A 19,394-nucleotide genomic window follows, 5' to 3' on the forward strand; every position below is an offset into this window, starting at 1 on the left:
TCGAAATTTTTCTATAGAAAAAAAATTACAATATCGAAATTTTTCTATAGAAAAAAAATTACAATATCGAAATTTTTCTATAGAAAAAAATTACAATATCGAAATTTTTCTATAGAAAAAAATTACAATATCAAAATTTTTCTATAGAAAAAAATTACAATATCAAAATTTTTCTATAGAAAAAAATTACAATATCAAAATTTTTCTATAGAAAAAAATTACAATATCGAAATTTTTCTATAGAAAAAATTATAATATGGAAATTTTTCTATAGAAAAAATTACAATATCGAGATTTTTCTATAGAAAAAATTACAATATCGAGATTTTTCTATAGAAAAAATTACAATATCGAAATTTTTCTATAAAAAAAATTACAATATCGAAATTTGTCTATAGAAAAGTTTAAAATACGAAATTTGTCTCTCAAAGATTTAAAATACGAAATTTTTCTCTCAAAAAATTTAAAATACGAAATTTTTTTTCCAAAAAATTTAAATATCGAAATTTTTCTATAGAAAACTTACAAAATCAACATTTTTCTATAGAAAAAACTATAATATCGAACTTTTCTATAGAAAAAACTGTAATGTCGAAATTTCTATAGAAAAACAATTTTTCTATAGAAAAAATAATATCGAAATTTTTCTATAAAAAATATGAAAAATTTATAATATCGAATTTTTTGATAATAAAAACCAGGTTCTGAAAACCCTTATAATCCCTCTAAGTATTCGTAGTATTTAGTAGTGGTTTATAAATAATAAAGTAGTTTTTTAACGCAACATTTGCGGTGTTTACGCGCAAAACAAACATTTGGGTCAAAAAAGCCGGGAATATACGAATTTCGAAACACGAAGCAAAAAAGCTTTTCTAGTTAGCATGCGCTAAGCTTTTCATTCATAAATTCTCGCAACCGCCATATGCAGCTCATGACAGAAAGATACTTTACTTTAACTTATTACAATTAAAAGCAGTTAGTACTATTTAAACCGCGGAGTTTTCAGCATCTAAAGAATCTGAATAACGGATATAAATATTAAACTTAAGTAAACGTGTTTATGCTAAACGGAAGTAGAAATATTTACGGCGGAAATAAAAATTAATACTTCCAACTAATGCTTATCGTTCGCAGATATAAGTGTTAGTATTATAATTACACACACACACACACACCTGTATAAATGGATACAATGTCAACAAATGCAAATTTTTTGTTTTTTCATGAAATTAATTAAAAATTGAAACGAAAATACTCAAGAAAAAAAGTGTTAAAAAGGAATAACAACAAAGATAAAAAAATAAATATTCTGAGAAAAAATGTAAATATATTTATTAATCTGTTGCCTAGTAAGTGTTTTTGTGTGGAATTAATGATGTAAATAATTGAGAAAAAATTTTAAGTTAAAATGGTCATTATGAAATCCTGTTGCTTTTTCAAGAATGTCTGGAATGGAAGTGTTGCCTGTGCCATTTATACGATGGTAAGTGCAATTGTTATAAAATATTTTCTTATTTTTTATAACAGCAATTAAATTAAATGGAGGATTTATTGAGTTTGCTACATATAGACTATAGACTAGACTATAGACTAGACTATAGACTAGACTATAGACTAGACTATAGACTAGACTATAGACTAGACTATAGACTAGACTATAGACTAGACTAGACTATAGACTAGACTATAGACTAGACTATAGACTAGACTATAGACTAGACTATAGACTAGACTATAGACTAGACTATAGACTAGACTATAGACTAGACTATAGACTAGACTATAGACTAGACTAGACTATAGACTAGACTATAGACTAGACTATAGACTAGACTATAGACTAGACTATAGACTAGACTATAGACTAGACTATAGACTAGACTATAGACTAGACTATAGACTAGACTATAGACTAGACTATAGACTAGACTATAGACTAGACTATAGACTAGACTATAGACTAGACTATAGACTAGACTATAGACTAGACTATAGACTAGACTATAGACTAGACTATAGACTAGACTATAGACTAGACTATAGACTAGACTATAGACTAGACTATAGACTAGACTATAGACTAGACTATAGACTAGACTATAGACTAGACTATAGACTAGACTATAGACTATAGACTAGACTATAGACTAGACTATAGACTAGACTATAGACTAGACTATAGACTAGACTATAGACTAGACTATAGACTAGACTATAGACTAGACTATAGACTAGACTATAGACTAGACTATAGACTAGACTATAGACTAGACTATAGACTAGACTATAGACTAGACTATAGACTAGACTATAGACTAGACTATAGACTAGACTATAGACTAGACTATAGACTAGACTAGACTAGACTATAGACTAGACTATAGACTAGACTATAGACTAGACTATAGACTAGACTATAGACTAGACTATAGACTAGACTATAGACTAGACTATAGACTAGACTATAGACTAGACTATATAGACTAGACTAGACTAGACTATAGACTAGACTATAGACTAGACTATAGACTAGACTATAGACTAGACTATAGACTAGACTATAGACTAGACTATAGACTAGACTATAGACTAGACTATAGACTAGACTATAGACTAGACTATAGACTAGACTATAGACTAGACTATAGACTAGACTATAGACTAGACTATAGACTAGACTATAGACTAGACTATAGACTAGACTATAGACTAGCTATAGACTAGACTATAGACTAGACTATAGACTAGACTATAGACTAGACTATAGACTAGACTATAGACTAGACTAGACTATAGACTAGACTATAGACTAGACTAGACTATAGACTAGACTATAGACTAGACTAGACTATAGACTAGACTATAGACTAGACTATAGACTAGACTATAGACTAGACTATAGACTAGACTATAGACTAGACTATAGACTAGACTATAGACTAGACTATAGACTAGACTATAGACTAGACTATAGACTAGACTATAGACTAGACTATAGACTAGACTATAGACTAGACTATAGACTAGACTATAGACTAGACTATAGACTAGACTAGACTATAGACTAGACTAGACTATAGACTAGACTAGACTATAGACTAGACTAGACTAGACTATAGACTAGACTATAGACTAGACTATAGACTAGACTATAGACTAGACTAGACTATAGACTAGACTAGACTATAGACTATAGACTAGACTAGACTATAGACTAGACTAGACTATAGATTAGACTATAGACTAGACTATAGACTAGACTATAGACTATAGACTAGACTATAGACTAGACTATAGACTAGACTATAGACTAGACTATAGACTAGACTATAGACTAGACTATAGACTGGACTATAGACTAGACTATAGACTAGACTATAGACTAGACTATAGACTAGACTATAGACTAGACTATAGACTGGACTATAGACTAGACTATAGACTAGACTATAGACTAGACTATAGACTAGACTATAGACTAGACTATAGACAAGACTATAGACTAGACTGTAGACTAGACTGTAGACTAGACTATAGACTAGACTGTAGACTAGACTGTAGACTAGACTATAGACTAGACTAGACTATAGACTAGACTATAGACTAGACTATAGACTAGACTATAGTAGACTAGACTAGACTCTAGACTAGACTATAGACTAGACTATAGACTAGACTATAGACTAGACTATAGACTAGACTATAGACTAGGACTATAGACTAGACTATAGACTAGGACTATAGACTAGACTATAGACTAGACTATAGACTAGACTATAGACTAGACTATAGACTAGACTATAGACTAGACTATAGACTAGACTATAGACTAGACTATAGAACTAGACTAGGACTAGACTGTAGACTAGACTATAAGTTATCAAATGTACCGAAAATGTCCGCACTATTTCACGATATCAAAAGTACTAAAGTACTAAATTTTCCATGACTGTGATAAACTGCGTATTGGAAACATATTTTGTATAACCATAAAATTTATTTATAGTTTCCGTTTTATAATAGTTTATTTTATGTATTAAGCTGGCCACAAAATGGAAGTTACTGAAGTTTCCGCCGAAAATGAAAACATAGTTCATTCTATCATGCTATTTCTCTAAATTTTTGTCTTGACTTTTATATTTCTAATACGTCATTGAGTGCCTCTCAAAAACCTATCACTAGACATCAAACTTTCATAATATGAATTTGTGTGAAATATGGAAAAAACTGGATATACCTTAATATTGAACCTAGTATTAATAATTGTTAATTTTTTGGGAACATCAGTATTTTAGTTTTTCCTCAAACAAACGGCACCACACTAATATATATGAATATCCTTTTAACACAAATAGTTTGATTGATTTTTGTCATTTCAATTCACTATCGGAAAACTTTGATGGTTTTGCGCAATAAACCACGATTTTAATGTGGTTTGCTATTTCGTTACGCACATCGAAAATTCATATATGAATATACACATATACTTATATAGCATTTTATGTATTAAAGCGTGTCTTCATGCAAACATTTTTATTTGTGAAATAATATACGTGAGTAAATTTCTGTGGTCAAAAGCAATTTATGTTTTTACTGTTGTTTTTTATGTGAAAACTTTGTTATTAACTGAGACTGAGTGTTAATTTCAGTTAACAATCTTTTTACTGGGTTATGCCCAGTAGCTTCCTGTTGATCCAATTTTCAAAGACTTTATTGATAGATTCTGGTTCTAACTTAAGGATAGCAAGAGCTCTGACGATGGTCAAATTATGATCAAGTAACGAGATATCCATCCATAATTCAAGAGCATTAATCCCCATTGGTCCGAATATTCCCCTTAATGTTTGAACTATGTGACCGATAGTGTTGAACTGCCAAGAAATGTTGCATCAAATTAAGTATAAAAAAGTTGCTGTTCTGATATACATACTATTAAAGTGAGATGTTTTTATATGATTCAATACAGTTGAATATAATTCAGGCACTTGTTATAGTTTATTTTTATTAAAGGTTGGCAAAAACTTTTTTTAATCTTGTTTTACTATCAATATACAATTTCATTTTTTTTTTTTGCTGTAAAACCAAACACGTTTCAGCAATGAAACCTTTTATGATGTGTTTATGTAACAAAAAAATGTTTCTATCAGTATTTTATAGGTTTTTTTTTTCGAATAAGTTTTAGTTTTCTATAAAATATAATAATTTTTGTTTTGATAAACTGAAATATTTATATTTTCCATTTAAATGTTCTGGTAAATTAGAGTTTAATTAGGGAAATATTTGTTTTTTCCTAATTATGTATACAAGAAATATACATACATAATTATTATCTGAATTAACTTTAACCAGGTTTTATTTTACATACATTATAAATTTAAAACGAATACCGAAAAGTGGCCCAGTATATAAACTGAGGCTAATTAAACACCGAATCTGTTGGAATTTAGTTTTACATTTTACACATTAATTTGATTTGTATAATTTTAGACTATAGACTATAGTCTTGACTATAGTGTAGATCAGTCTATAGTGTAGACTATAGATCACTTTATAGTGTAGACTATAGATCAGTCTATAGTGTAGACTAAAGATCGGTCTATTGTCTTCACTTATCGACTATATCGAAATGACTATAGTCCAGTTTATAGTTTCGATTACAGACCAGTCTATAACAGAACAGTTTCAGTCTATAGTCTTGACTATAAACTAGTCTATAGTCAAGAATTAACTATAGTCAAGTGTATAGTTTGGACTATATACCAGGGTATAGTATTAACTATAGTTCAGTCTATAGTCTTGATTATAGATCGGTTTATAGCCTTAACATTAGTTTAGCACAAAGTCTTGACTATAGTTCAGTATATAGTCTTCTCTATAGATCAGTCTATAGTCTTGACTATAGACCACTGTGTAGATATATGTAGATTTGACTATATACCAATCGTATTGACTATAATTCAGTCTATAGTCTTGACTATAGTTCAGTCTATAGGCTTGACTATAGCTCAGTCTATAGTCTTGACTATAGATCAGTCTATAGACTTGACTATAGACTAGATTATAGTTTTTACTATAGACCTGTCTATAGTAATGACTATATACCTATCTATAGTATTGACTATTTTTCAGTCTATAGTTTTGACTATAGACCAGTCTTTAGTTTTGACTATGGACCAGTTTATACTATTGTCTATAGTTCAGTTTATGGTCTTGACTATTGTCCTGTCTATAGTCTTGACTATAGTTCGGTCTATTGCCTTGAATATAGATCAGCCCATAATCTTGACTATAGATCAGTCTATAATCTTGACTATAGATCAGTCTATAGTCTTGACTATCGATCAGTCTACAGTCTTGACTATAGATCAGTCTATAGTCTTGACTATAGATCAGTCTATAGTCTCGACTATAGATCAGTCTATAGTCTTGACCATAGATCAGTCTGTAGTCTTGACTATAGATCAGTCTGTAGTCTTGACTATAGGTCAGTCTGTAGTCTTGACTATGTACTAGATTATAGTTTTGACTGTAGACCTGTCTATAGTACTGACTATATTTCAGTCTATAGTCTTGACTATACCCCAGTCTATAGTTTTCACTATATATCAGTCTATCGTCTTGACTATATATCAGTCTATAGTATTAACTATAGTGCAGTCTGGAGTCTTGACTATAGTTCAGTCTATAGTCTTATAGTTCAGATCAGTTTATAGTCTTAACTATAGATCAGTCTATAGACTTAACTATAGATCAGTCTATAATCTTGACTATAGATCAGTCTATAATCTTGACTATAGATCAGTCTATAGTCATGACTATAGATCAGTCTATAGTCTTGACTATAGATCAGTCTATAGTCTTTACTATAGTTCATTCTATTGCTGTGACTGTAGATCAGTCTATAGCCTTGACTAAAGATCAGCCTATAGAATTGAGTATAGACCAGTTTTTTGTGTAAGTCATTTTGTGAACCAGACCTTGTATAAAGAATAAGAATAAGGAATTAAGAATCCTGCTAGTTCTTTCTGTTTGTGCCTTTCAAACAGTTTTACAGACGGCTAGATTATTTTAGAATTATATAAAGACACATAATATAAGAACATTTCGAAGTGCTACAAACTGATTTACAAACTTATTGAAGTGTTGGGATTATAAATATAAAAATGTAATTTACATATTTAATAAATGATTTTAATAAATTGTGGCATAAGTTAAATGGCTCAATTTAATGATATATAACAATTTATAGGTATTTTTGTTTAATTAATAACATTGTTTGAAAACTATTCTACAATGTAGCTCTAATAATATTTGCGTAAATAATTTTCCTAAAATTTGCATAAATATAAACAATTTTATCACAAATAGCCATTCAATTTACATAAATATTTGTAATAAATCCATAAAGATGTGTCATTAATATTAATACATAAATACATACATATGTATGTATGTATGTCTGCATTAAGTACTTTCTTATTCATTGAAAATCTCTATATTTCCCACACAAACCTTAGTACCTTAATACGTTTTCATTAATAAAGTCCATAAGCATCATCATGATCATCATCGTCATCATCTTCTTATTTTTCCTTGTCCCCATATACATAAACACCAATAAATTTCCACAATTATTTATTTTTCATTACAGATATATTTTGCCTTCTCCAGCTTAATATTGCTCATTTATGTAAAAGATGAGTGGGATTATTTGGTGGGCCGTCGTCACACACCCAAAGGAGAGACCATTATTGAAAAGGGCGATATAACAGAAAGTAAGGGACATTTATTTCATTCTTATTTAGTTTATTATATATTTTACTTTTTTTTACGGACATAATGTTGTGATTTTTTATGTTTTCTGTGTTAATAAATTAATAATAAATATTTTTTTATTTTTCTATAGCTCATGTGATATTTAACATAATAGTCTTTATATGTTCGATGGGACTAGTAGCCTCATCGATAATATTGCTGTATGGTTTAAAAAGGGTAAGTTTTATGACATTGACATAATTTAGATTAAAGGTTCATTTAGAAACGTACATATTTTATTACAAAAATAAAAAATACCAGTTGGAACACGAAAAAGTACCAGAAAGTTCACTTTGATAGGTTTTCATTCAGTCTGGACGCTGCGTGTTTAATTCTATGTTTCTAGGTTTAATATTAAACAAGTAGGAAAGTATAGTCGGGCATGGCCGACCATATAATACCCTACACCATGAGTATATTTTAAAAAAATTTATTTTTCATAAAGAAACTTTTATGTTGAATTTTACCTTAATTCCAAAGTATTTAAGCAATTTATTGATAAAAAAACTAATTTTCTAAATATAAATATTTAATTATTTAGGAGTATAGGTCAAACATGGGCCGATACTCATTCAATTTGGGAAAAGGATATATTTTTAAATAACAGTTAGTTATGTTGAGTTTCATTGCGATACAAATGGTTACAAGTCAATTTTAGACGTTTAAGACATTTTTTGAAGGGGGGTTTGTGTGGGGGCTAGGGTCAAATAAGGGCCGATCATTACGAAAATCTGCAGTGTCATTTATACTTATATAAAATATATTTGTGCCAATTTTTAGAGAGATAATAGTATATTTGACGTAATTACGGCATAAAAAGCCCAAATCGGGAGGTACGGTTGTATGGGGGCTAGGTGAAATAATGGACCGATTTCAACCATTTTCAATAGGCTTCGTCCCTGTGCCAAAAAACATGTTTGGTCCAAATTTCATCAAATTATCTTGAAAATTGCGTCCTGTACCTTGCGCACAAGGTTTACAGCCAGCCGAACGGACGGACTTGTCTTAATCGACTCAAAAAGTGATTCTGAATCGATCGGTATACTTTACAAACATCAGCACAAACGTATAATACCCTCCCCACTATAGTGTTGTAGGGTATAAAAAGATTCAAAGAGTACCAATTGAACAAAAAAATCGTACAAAAATTTAGTCTTATAAATGTCCTTTCTATCAGGATCCTATATGTATGATTTTATGTTTCTAAGTTCAAAAAACCAACAAAGTATAATTTGAATGATGAAAAAGTACCAGAATAGTGTTTAATTTTGCGTCCCTAGATTCAATATTAAAAACATTCAAAAAGTACCTTTTGAAGAAAATAATAGTACCAAAAAGTCCTGCATTATATGTTCTAAATTTTATAAAGATAAAGAACAAAAAAGTACCAAAATTTGTCTTCTCGAAATCATGTCTGATAGAATTATTGAAGATTTGAATACCGAAGACAAACAGACATATATAGCTTAATCGATTCCACTCTTTATAAGAATCGAGAATATATTACACTTTATGGGGTCGGAAAATTATATTGTAGAAATTTAAGTTACAGCTAAAAATGAAATGCTGTACCCGGTATGTTTCGCAATCCCAAAAATTTCAATTTATTCAAGGTCCGTGAATTATTACCATCTAAAGATACCACAGTTTCCATACAGATTAGACCGGCCGACAAAATTTGAAAAAGTCGAAACCCTGAAAAGTTTCGAAAGGATTGAGCCGTGCTGAATCCGAATATGACCTTAGATTTTAACCTTCATATCTAGGATTTGAGATATCATGTCCTGAAATTTAAAAAAAAGGCCAGTTTTGGCCCATTTTGAGATGTTATAACAGCGCCAAGACAACTTTATTTATAAAATATTGTATGTCATCTGAATGTCCATTCTGTCAACTTTAAAATAAAGTCCTAACATGTGACTTATCTTCTTTATTATTCGAGATATCTTCACTTAAATCTTTAAAACTCATGGTGTGCGCTATATTCATGGTATTTATACCCTACACTACTATAGTTCAGGGGGTATTATGCTTTGTATATATTGTTTATAACGAACAAAAATATTGCATTCACACCTATCTATGGGTGTTCCAATTGACTCCAAATCACTTGTTGATTCGACTTAACAATGTCTGTCCGTCCGTCAACTTTAACGGATGATATCTCAGAAACTACAGCAAATTTTTAAACAATTCAAAATGTGTTTTCATAGGAAAAATTTAAATGTATAAGTTTTTTTTGCAAAATATAGACAAAATGTAAGAAAAATATAGTTTTTGTCAATTTATTGTTATATCCAGCAAGATAACTCCATTAAGAGAGAAGATATGTCAGATGTTAAGACTCTATTTTAAAGTTGGCGGAATTTATAAATAAAGTTGTTATAACGATATAATGTCTCAAAAAGGCTAAAAAATTGCTTTTTTTTTCAAACCTTATTACACGATATATCAAATCATAGATGTGATGGAGAAATTGAGGAATTCATTTTTGCAAAAAACTTATCAGTTTCTCAGGCTTATATCTAGCAAACCGTTCAAAATTTTGATTTACTCTCTGAGGCAAAGTAGTAAAGCAATTTATGGATGAAAAACAAATTTTCTGAAAGAGGCTTTATATATATTTATATTTACATAATATTTTATTGTGCTGAATTTCATCGCTATATTTGTGTTTATAAGTTAGTTTGGGACATTCAAGAAATTTTCTGAAGGGGACTTTGTATGGGAGCTTGGGTCAAATGGGGCCCGATCTTTATGAAATTTGGCAGGATCATCAAGACTTCTATAAAACTTAGTTGTGCCGTATTTTATTGATATATCTGTATATTTAACATAATTATGAGCTCAGAAGCCCTTTTCGGGGAGTTCTGTTCTATGGGGGCTAGGTGAAATAATGGACCGATTTTCAATAGGCTTCGTCTTTGGGTCAAATAAAACATGCGTGCCAAATTTCATCCAATTATCTTGAAAATTGCGACCTGTACCTTGCGCACAAGGTTTACATGGACAGACAGCCATCCAGACGGACGGACATAGCTTAATCGACTCAGAAAACGATTCTAAGCCGATTGGATACTTTAAGGCCTAGGACGAATATTTTTGTATGTTACAAACATCAGCACAAATCCAATATATCCTCCCCACTAAAGTGGTGTAGGGTATAACTACATCTTAATTGTTTCATTTAAAGTGAAAAGTTTTACATTGTGCAATTGCACTGCACACTTGTACGTATACGTGTTAATGATTTATACATATTACAAATATTAAGTATACGTATAGAAGTATATTAGGGGAAAAAAGCTAAAAAATTTAATTTTTTAAAGTTTTTTGCGATTTTCATTTTAAAGATGAAGAACGGTTTGCAAGATATGAAACTGAGAAAGTTATAACTTTTTTGGTTCCCATAAAAAAGAGATTATTTCGAGAAAATATTAGCGGTTGGACTATTTTGAACTTTGACGTTTAAACATGTTTCCTTTTTTTTGGCATTAAAGGGTTCCACTTATAATCATTACATAATTATATTTTGTTGGTTCTTTTTTTTAAATAATATAAATATTATAGTTTAGAATGTTTTTCATAAATAAAAACATTTTTCTGTATAATTAAGTTAAAACAAATTTATTAAATTAAATGCATAGAACAGTTAAAGTTTTTAATAGTTCCCAAAACTATAAGCAAAATAAACGTTTTTCGTGAGTTTTTTGTAGTAAAATACCTTAAATTATGTTGAATTTCATTAACATTAGTTTACAAAAACTTTTTTAATAAAAGTAATAAAATGTATTTTTAAGCATAAACATGTATGAACTAGAACAAGTTTAGTGAATGCTTGTTGAGAACGCCACACATACATAGAAAGGAAATAATGTCTATTTACAACTTTTAAGAAATAACGAGTTCATGGAATACTTTTTTAACTAACAAATTTCTTGGTTTGTTGGATTTTTTTAATTTTAATTTTTTAAAATTTTTAGCATTTTTACATAAGTTACAAATTTTATGATCGCAACTGTAGTTTGTGTGTTATTATTATGGGACATAATTTCTTTGAAGCTTTTAAAGATATTAAAAACAATAGAGTTCATTCTATTGTTATGCACGAATATAAGTAAAGTAGTAAAGACGATTAAATTAATTAAGTAAAATAACTTTAGCATTAAAAACGCACATTTAATAGCTGTAATTATCTGCATATTTTATGAAGTTATTCCTAAAAGTAAAGGAATTATCAACTAAATACGTTATAGTTTTTCAACATCATAAAAATATGAAATTTAAAGTCGTAAGTAAATATGATAATAAACGTTGTAAAGTATGAACTATTAAAAACCCTGGTTTAAAAAACTGAATGGTGGTTTCAGTTTCATTTTTTTTCAAATAAGATTTTTTTACCTTTTAATTTCGTGATAAGGGTAAGTTTCTGTATAAGGATATGTTTATGGACACTTCAGACATTTTAATGAATTTTGGCAACGATTTGTTACTACACATTTGGCTATTTAAGGCATATTTTTGCATGTTTCACATTATGTTGCATTTGTTGCACATAACAGTATATTTTTGTTGCATATTTGGCTCCATGCGGTTGGAGGCAAGTACTTACCACGCTGGCTTACAAGTGGGGAGTTAGATAAGATCGATTGCAAATAAGGAGTAAGAAAAGTTTTTTGATTTTAGATAAAAAAAATTCTTAATTTTTTGTAAAAAAACAATATTCTCTAACAAAATTTCAAGACTAAAAAGTAAGTACTTACGTTTATAGTTATTTAAAAGTCATTACTAGACTCTTTCTAAGTAATGCAGACTGTATGTAGTAGTCATTGAAAAGTAAGTTTTTGAGTAAGCACAAGTCATTACCATGTTTTTGCAAAGTCTTATGTGTATGGACCCATGAGGGCCGGATTTGGACACCCATATCAGGTGGGCTCATGAAGCAATAATAAAGAACTACTCCCATCCCACCAATACCTAATAACCTCTGTTTTCTCCTGTGGGGCAGTAATAAGAAGTTTTCTGCAGACAGCTGTCTCCATCTCATCTCAGGAGATGGACTTTCTGCAGAACTGTCTGTATAACTGTATAACAAACAAGAAGTTAGTGGTCAGTAGTTATGAAAACACTGATATATACTTTTATATAAAAACTATTCCAAATACCTGCCTGCTTACCGTTTAAGTAAAGTTTTTTCTGGGTATTCGAAGTGTTAATAGAAAACTAACTTATAGGTGAAGGGTATTTATGTTTCTTATTGACCGGCATAGAACAGTTACCTATTGTAGCATAGTTTGTTTATTAAATTACAAACATTTACCAAAACTAAATAATAGTTTTTTAAAAAAATATTTTTTAGGTAAATTCTTTTTCCAATATCTATGCACAAGTAGTAACGTTTAAATATTGTTTACTTTTGATATTAAATTTCAACCTTAAAGGACTTTCTGTTTTGCAAATTTTATCCTTTTTTTCTGGAACTGTAATTTACACTTGAAGAGTTCTAGAGTAAACATACATATTTTATAAATAAGCATGATGTAGTGTTAAAGAAAAATCAATAAAATTTCAAAAAGTTTTTATGAGTATGAATATGTACTTGTTTTTTTATACTCTTCACCCTCGTGAGCAGGACATACATATGTATGTTTAAATATAAGTTTGTCATTCCGTTTTTAGTTTCTATAATATAAATTTCCGACCCTATAAACTATATACATTCCGACATAGCGGAGTTGATTAAGCTATGTCCGTCTGTCTGTGCGTCCGCCTGATTGTCTGTCTATCTGTGTAATTGTCGTAATCAATTTTCTGAAGACCCGAGACATCTTCAAGAATTCTGCCAGACATGCTTTCGACATAATAGGTCGTTAGCTAGTAAGTTAGTTAGTTAGTTAGTTAATTAGTTAGTTAGTTAGTTAGTTAGTTAGTTAGTTAGTTAATTAGTTAGTTAGTTAGTTAGTTAGTTAGTTAGTTAGTTAGTTAGTTAGTTAGTTAGTTAGTTAGTTAGTTAGTTAGTTAGTTAGTTAGTTAGTTAGTTAGTTAGTTAGTTAGTTAGTTAGTTAGTTAGTTAGTTAGTTAGTTAGTTAGTTAGTTAGTTAGTTAGTTAGTTAGTTAGTTAGTTAGTTAGTTAGTTACTTAGTTAGTTACTTAGTTAGCTACTTAGTTAGTTAGTTAGTTAGTTAGTTAGTTAGTTAGTTAGTTAGTTAGGTAGTTAGTTAGTTACTTAGTTAGTTACTTAGTTAGCTACTTAGTTAGTTAGTTAGTTAGTTAGTTAGTTAGTAGTTAGTTAGTTAGTAGTTAGTTAGTTAGTTAGTTAGTTAGTTAGTAGTTAGTTAGTTAGTTAGTAACTAACTAACTAACTAAGTTAGTTAGTTAGTTAGTTAGTTAGTTAGTTAGTTAGTTAGTTAGTTAGTAGTTAGTTAGTTTAGTTAGTTAGTTAGTTAGTTAGTAGTTAGTTAGTTAGTTAGTTAGTTAGTTAGTTAGTTAGTTAATTAGTTAGTTAGTTAGTTAGTTAGTAGTAGTTAGTTAGTTAGTTAGTTAGTTAGTTAGTTAGTTAGTTAGTTAGTTAGTTAGTTAGTTAGTTAGTTAGTTAGTTAGTTAGTTAGTTAGTTAGTTAGTTAGTTAGTAGTTAGTTAGTTAGTTAGTTAGTTAGTAGTTAGTTAGTTAGTTAGTAGTTAGTAGTTAGTTAGTTAGTTACTTAGTTAGTTACTTAGTTAGTACTTAGTTAGTTAGTTAGTTAGTTAGTTAGTAGTTAGTTAGTTAGTTAGTTAGTTAGGTAGTTAGTTAGTTAGTTAGTTAGTTAGTAGTTAGTTAGTTAGTAGTTAGTAGTTAGTTAGTTAGTTAGTTAGTTAGTAGTTAGTTAGTTAGTTAGTTAGTTAGTTAGGTAGTTAGTTAGTTAGTTAGTTAGTTAGTAGTTAGTTAGTTAGTTAGTTAGGTAGTTTAGTTAGTTAGTAGTTAGTTAGTAGTTAGTTAGTTAGTTAGTTAGTTAGTTAGTTAGTTAGTTAGTTAGTAGTTAGTTAGTTAGTTAGTTAGTTAGTTAGTTAGTTAGTTAGTTAGTAGTTAGTTAGTTAGTTAGTTAGTTACTTAGTTAGTTACTTAGTTAGCTACTTAGTTAGTTAGTTAGTTAGTTAGTTAGTTAGTTAGTTAGTTAGTAGTTAGTTAGTTAGGTAGTTAGTTAGTTAAGTTAGTTAGTTAGTTAGTTAGTTAGTAGTTAGTAGTTAGTTAGTTAGTAGTTAGTTAGTTAGTAGTTAGTTAGTAGTTAGTTAGTTAGTTAGTTAGGTAGTTAGTTAGTAGTTAGTTAGTTAGTTAGTTAGTTAGTTAGTTAGTTAGTTAGTTAGTTAGTTAGTAGTTAGTTAGTAGTTAGTTAGTAGTTAGTTAGTTAGTTAGTAGTTAGTTAGTTAGTAGTTAGTTAGTTAGTTAGTTAGTAGTTAGTTAGTAGTTAGTTAGTTAGTTAGTTAGGTAGTTAGTTAGTTAGTTAGAGTAGTTAGTTAGTAGTTAGTTAGTTAGTTAGTTAGTTAGTTAGTAGTTAGTTAGTTAGTTAGTTAGTTAGTTAGTTAGTTAGTTAGTAGTTAGTTAGTTAGTTAGTTAGTTAGTAGTTAGTTAGTTAGTTAGTTAGTTAGTTAGTTAGTAGTTAGTTAGTTAGTTAGTTAGTAGGTAGTTAGTTAGTTAGTTAGTAGTAGTAGTTAGTTAGTTAGTTAGTAGTTAGTTAGTTAGTTAGTTAGTAGTTAGTTAGTTAGTTAGTTAGTTAGTTAGTTAGTTAGTTAGTGTTAGTTAGTTAGTAGTTAGTAGTTAGTTAGTTAGTTAGTTAGTTAGTTAGTTAGTTAGTAGTTAGTTAGTTAGTAGTTAGTAGTTAGTTAGTTAGTTAGTTAGTTAGTTAGTTAGTTAGTTAGTTAGTTAGTTAGTTAGTTAGTAGTTAGTTAGTTGTTAGTTAGTTAGTTAGTTAGTTAGTAGTTAGTTAGTTAGTTAGTTAGTTAGTTAGTTAGTTAGTTAGTTAGTTAGTTAGTTAGTTAGTTAGTTAGTTAGTTAGTTAGTTAGTTAGTTAGTTAGTTAGTAGTTAGTTAGTTAGTTAGTTAGTTAGTGAGTTAGTTAGTTAGTTAGTTAGTTAGTTAGTTAGTTAGTTAGTTAGTTAGTTAGTAGTTAGTAGTTAGTTAGTTAGTTAGTTAGTTAGTTAGTTAGTTAGTTAGTTAGTTAGTTAGTTAGTTAGTTAGTTAGTTAGTTAGTAGTTAGTTAGTTAGTTAGTTAGTTAGTTAGTTAGTTAGTTAGTTAGTTAGTTAGTTAGTTAGTTAGTTAGTTAGTTAGTTAGTTAGTTAGTTAGTTAGTTAGTTAGTTAGTTAGTTAGTTAGTAGTTTAGTTAGTTAGTTAGTTAGTTAGTTAGTTAGTAGTTAGTTAGTTAGTTAGTTAGTTAGTTAGTTAGTTAGTAGTTAGTTAGTTAGTTAGTTAGTTAGTTAGTAGTTAGTTAGTAGTTAGTTAGTTAGTTAGTTAGTTAGTTAGTTAGTTAGTTAGTTAGTTAGTTAGTTAGTTAGTTAGTTAGTTAGTTAGTTAGTAGTAGTTAGTTAGTTAGTTAGTTAGGTAGTTAGTTAGTTAGTTAGTTTAGTTAGTTAGTTAGTTAGTTAGTTAGTTAGTTAGTTAGTTAGTTAGTTAGTTAGTTAGTTAGTTAGTTAGTAGTAGTTAGTTAGTTAGTTAGTTAGTTAGTTAGTTAGTTAGTTAGTTAGTTAGTTAGTTAGTTAGTTAGTTAGTTAGTTAGTTAGAGTTAGTTAGTTAGTAGTTAGTTAGTTAGTTAGTTAGTAGTTAGTTAGTTAGTTAGTTAGTTAGTTAGTAGTTAGTTAGTTAGTTAGTTAGTTAGTTAGTTAGTTTAGTTAGTTAGTAGTAGTTAGTTAGTTAGTTAGTTAGTTAGTTAGTTAGTTAGTTAGTTAGTTAGTTAGTTAGTTAGTTAGTTAGTTAGTTAGTTAGTAGTTAGTTAGTTAGTTAGTTAGTTAGTTAGTTAGTTAGTTAGTTAGTTAGTTAGTTAGTTAGTTAGTTAGTTAGTTAGTTAGTTAGTTTATTATAGACCCAAGAAACAAGAAGTTAAGTGTGGAGAGACCGGAGTAGGTGAGAACCTATAAAAGGAAACTTTTAGGTACTTCTGCGCTCTTCAAATGTACTTTATATATTATAGAATCCAGAAACATTAAATCAAACATTGAAATCTATGAAAGGATTCGTTTTCCAACTGGTACTTTTTTTTTTTTTTTGTAATAAAATACGTACTGACGTTTTGGTGAAGGGTATATAAGATTCGACACGGCCGACTATACAACTCTTAATTGTTTTTATTTGATTTTATGTCACTATTCATACATATGTAGACACAGTATTTCTCTTAAAAAAGATACATAACTTCTTCACATTTTTATTTTGCCCTAAGCATAGGTTTGAGGCATGTTAAGAGGGACATACAAATGGAGTGTAAATTGTTGAAATAAAAATAAACAACCGTATTATCCTTTTTTATTCCAACAACAACAAAAAGTCATATACATATGTAAATGTAAACAAGTATTTATCTTAACCTTTGCACTACCAAAACCCTACTGGGTAGATTTTTTAATTTTTAACTATTTTTAACTTAACAAATTTTTAACAAAATAAAGAAAAGTGTTATTACGAACTTTTTATACCCAATATCAAAAAGAGGCCTTATATGTTAATTTAGGTCAACAACAGAATATGATTCTGAGTCCATTAGTAAACTTCATGGTGGATGTAATACCCTCCCCACTATAGTTGTAGGGTATAAAAATATGAATACAAATGTATATTTTTAGAAATTCCTAAAATTGATATGAACAAATCTATATTTATAGTTCTTTTAATAAATACTTTTGTTATAAATTTTCCATAAAATGTTTTTGTTTAAATGTTTATTTTTGTGTGTAATCAAATATTAAAATTGCAAATTTAATCTTCATATCGGTAACACCATACTAATCCAATCAGTAAACACAATAAAATACTCATCATGTACAAAGTGGTTCATTAAATTGTTTAAAAACTGTATTTATATTTGGTAAGGTATTGGCCAATTTTTTTTTTCAAACTTTAGGCCACGGTACCTACTTTTTGATAGTTCAAATATGAAGTTCATAATACCTAATCAATTTTATCAACTTTATCTCCATTACAGCATAATCGAGAATATCTATTGCCCTGGATACTGCTAATGATTGGTGATGTCTGTGTGGAACTATTCTATGCCATTTATTTTATTTTCAGTAAAAGAGCAAATTTTGATCCTGTGGTTGGTTTTATATTTACCATAGATTTATTTATTGTTTGTTTAAATGTAAGTAAAAGTAAATACATACATAGTAAATACACAAATAATACAAAACAAATACAAATACAAAACATTAACAATAAAAATAATAAATTAAAATTGATTTATGATTTATAATTTATTTACAGTCCTATTGTTTACTCTGTGTCATATCGCAGTATCAGGAATACAAAGATATTGTTGCAAATCGTACAATACCACAGACGAATGTTAGTAATAATCGTAATAAATGTCTAGTTGTTAATAAACTAGATTTATTAAACTAAAATTAAGATAAATTTTTGACAGAAAACCAAAAAATTACTGAAAAAAAAAACCAAAACAAATTTATCATTTTATTTCATACAGTGCACCACTGTTGTGACATCAGATGCTGCTGGCTATAAATTTAACGACACTGTTGCTGTCACAGAGAAACCGATTTTAATGAAAACATGTCAATTGAATCATCATCCGCATTATCAACCATCCACAACACGCTTCCTAACACTAACATCATCACATCACTGTTCAATAATATCGCCCATTCCCGAAGAAGATGCTGCGGAAACTCATCTTTAGCGAATGAATGAATAAATAATGTTGGATTATTGAGTGAATGCTACGTTTAGAATTGTACTGGTTAAGTGTGGTACTTTTAATTGGAATTGTTTTAAATTCTTGTAAATAATTATATAAATATTAATGCCATAATATAATTAATAAAAAATATGTATTTTCTCTTTCTTATTTATAATTATAAAAAAAATATGAATTGAAACGTTTACAGTGTTATTCACGTGTATATGATGAGGATTAATGTTATAAATAATCCTTTTGTAAAAATCAGGTCAGAGTAATTATTTTTTACTCACTATAAAGAGGCTTTGGTATTAGTTAAAAAACTGTTAATAAAACCAAAATAAATGACAAATACAAGTGTTGCAAACGGCTGTATGTTGTGGTAAAATCGAAGCGAAATGTGGTGCAACAATGGAATGCTTCTTTATGAAATTTGGTGGAGTTGGTTTGAATGCTCTAACTAACTAACTACTACTAACTAACTAACTACTAACTAACTAACTAACTAACTAACTAACTAACTAACTAACTAACTAACTACTAACTACTACTAACTAACTAACTAACTACTAACTAACTAACTAACTAACTAACTACTAACTAACTAACTAACTAACTAACTAACTAACTAACTAACTAACTAACTAACTAACTAACTAACTACTAACTAACTAACTAACTAACTAACTAACTAACTAAC

General features: G+C 28.7%; 1 protein-coding gene across 1 annotated transcript; it reads left to right on the forward strand.

Moving 5' to 3' along the window:
• Positions 1 to 1,254: 1,254 nt before the first annotated feature.
• On the forward strand, positions 1,255 to 18,809 carry LOC119612592. Its single transcript, XM_037968403.1, has 6 exons — positions 1,255 to 1,483; positions 7,652 to 7,775; positions 7,907 to 7,992; positions 17,981 to 18,139; positions 18,262 to 18,342; positions 18,482 to 18,809. The coding sequence occupies exons 1-6, from the start codon at positions 1,409 to 1,411 to the stop codon at positions 18,692 to 18,694; spliced, it is 738 nt and encodes a 245-aa protein (XP_037824331.1). The 5' UTR covers positions 1,255 to 1,408; the 3' UTR covers positions 18,695 to 18,809.
• Positions 18,810 to 19,394: the final 585 nt, after the last annotated feature.

The sequence above is a fragment of the Lucilia sericata genome, unplaced genomic scaffold, assembly GCF_015586225.1.
Source record: "Lucilia sericata isolate MDLA Ls3-8-SP2 unplaced genomic scaffold, ASM1558622v1 Contig001749F_arrow, whole genome shotgun sequence".
NCBI lineage: Eukaryota > Metazoa > Arthropoda > Insecta > Diptera > Calliphoridae > Lucilia > Lucilia sericata.

What these genes read in the sequence shown, in the direction of transcription:
- LOC119612592 (XM_037968403.1), top strand. Translation starts at nt 1,409, where the DNA reads ATGGTCATTATGAAATCCTGTTGCTTTTTCAAGAATGTCTGGAATGGA. An exon ending in AAAGGGCGATATAACAGAAA is followed by an intron (nt 7,776 to 7,906) that starts GTAAGGGACATT and finishes ATTTTTCTATAG; the next exon opens with CTCATGTGATATTTAACATA. An exon ending in TGCTGTATGGTTTAAAAAGG is followed by an intron (nt 7,993 to 17,980) that starts GTAAGTTTTATG and finishes TCTCCATTACAG; the next exon opens with CATAATCGAGAATATCTATT.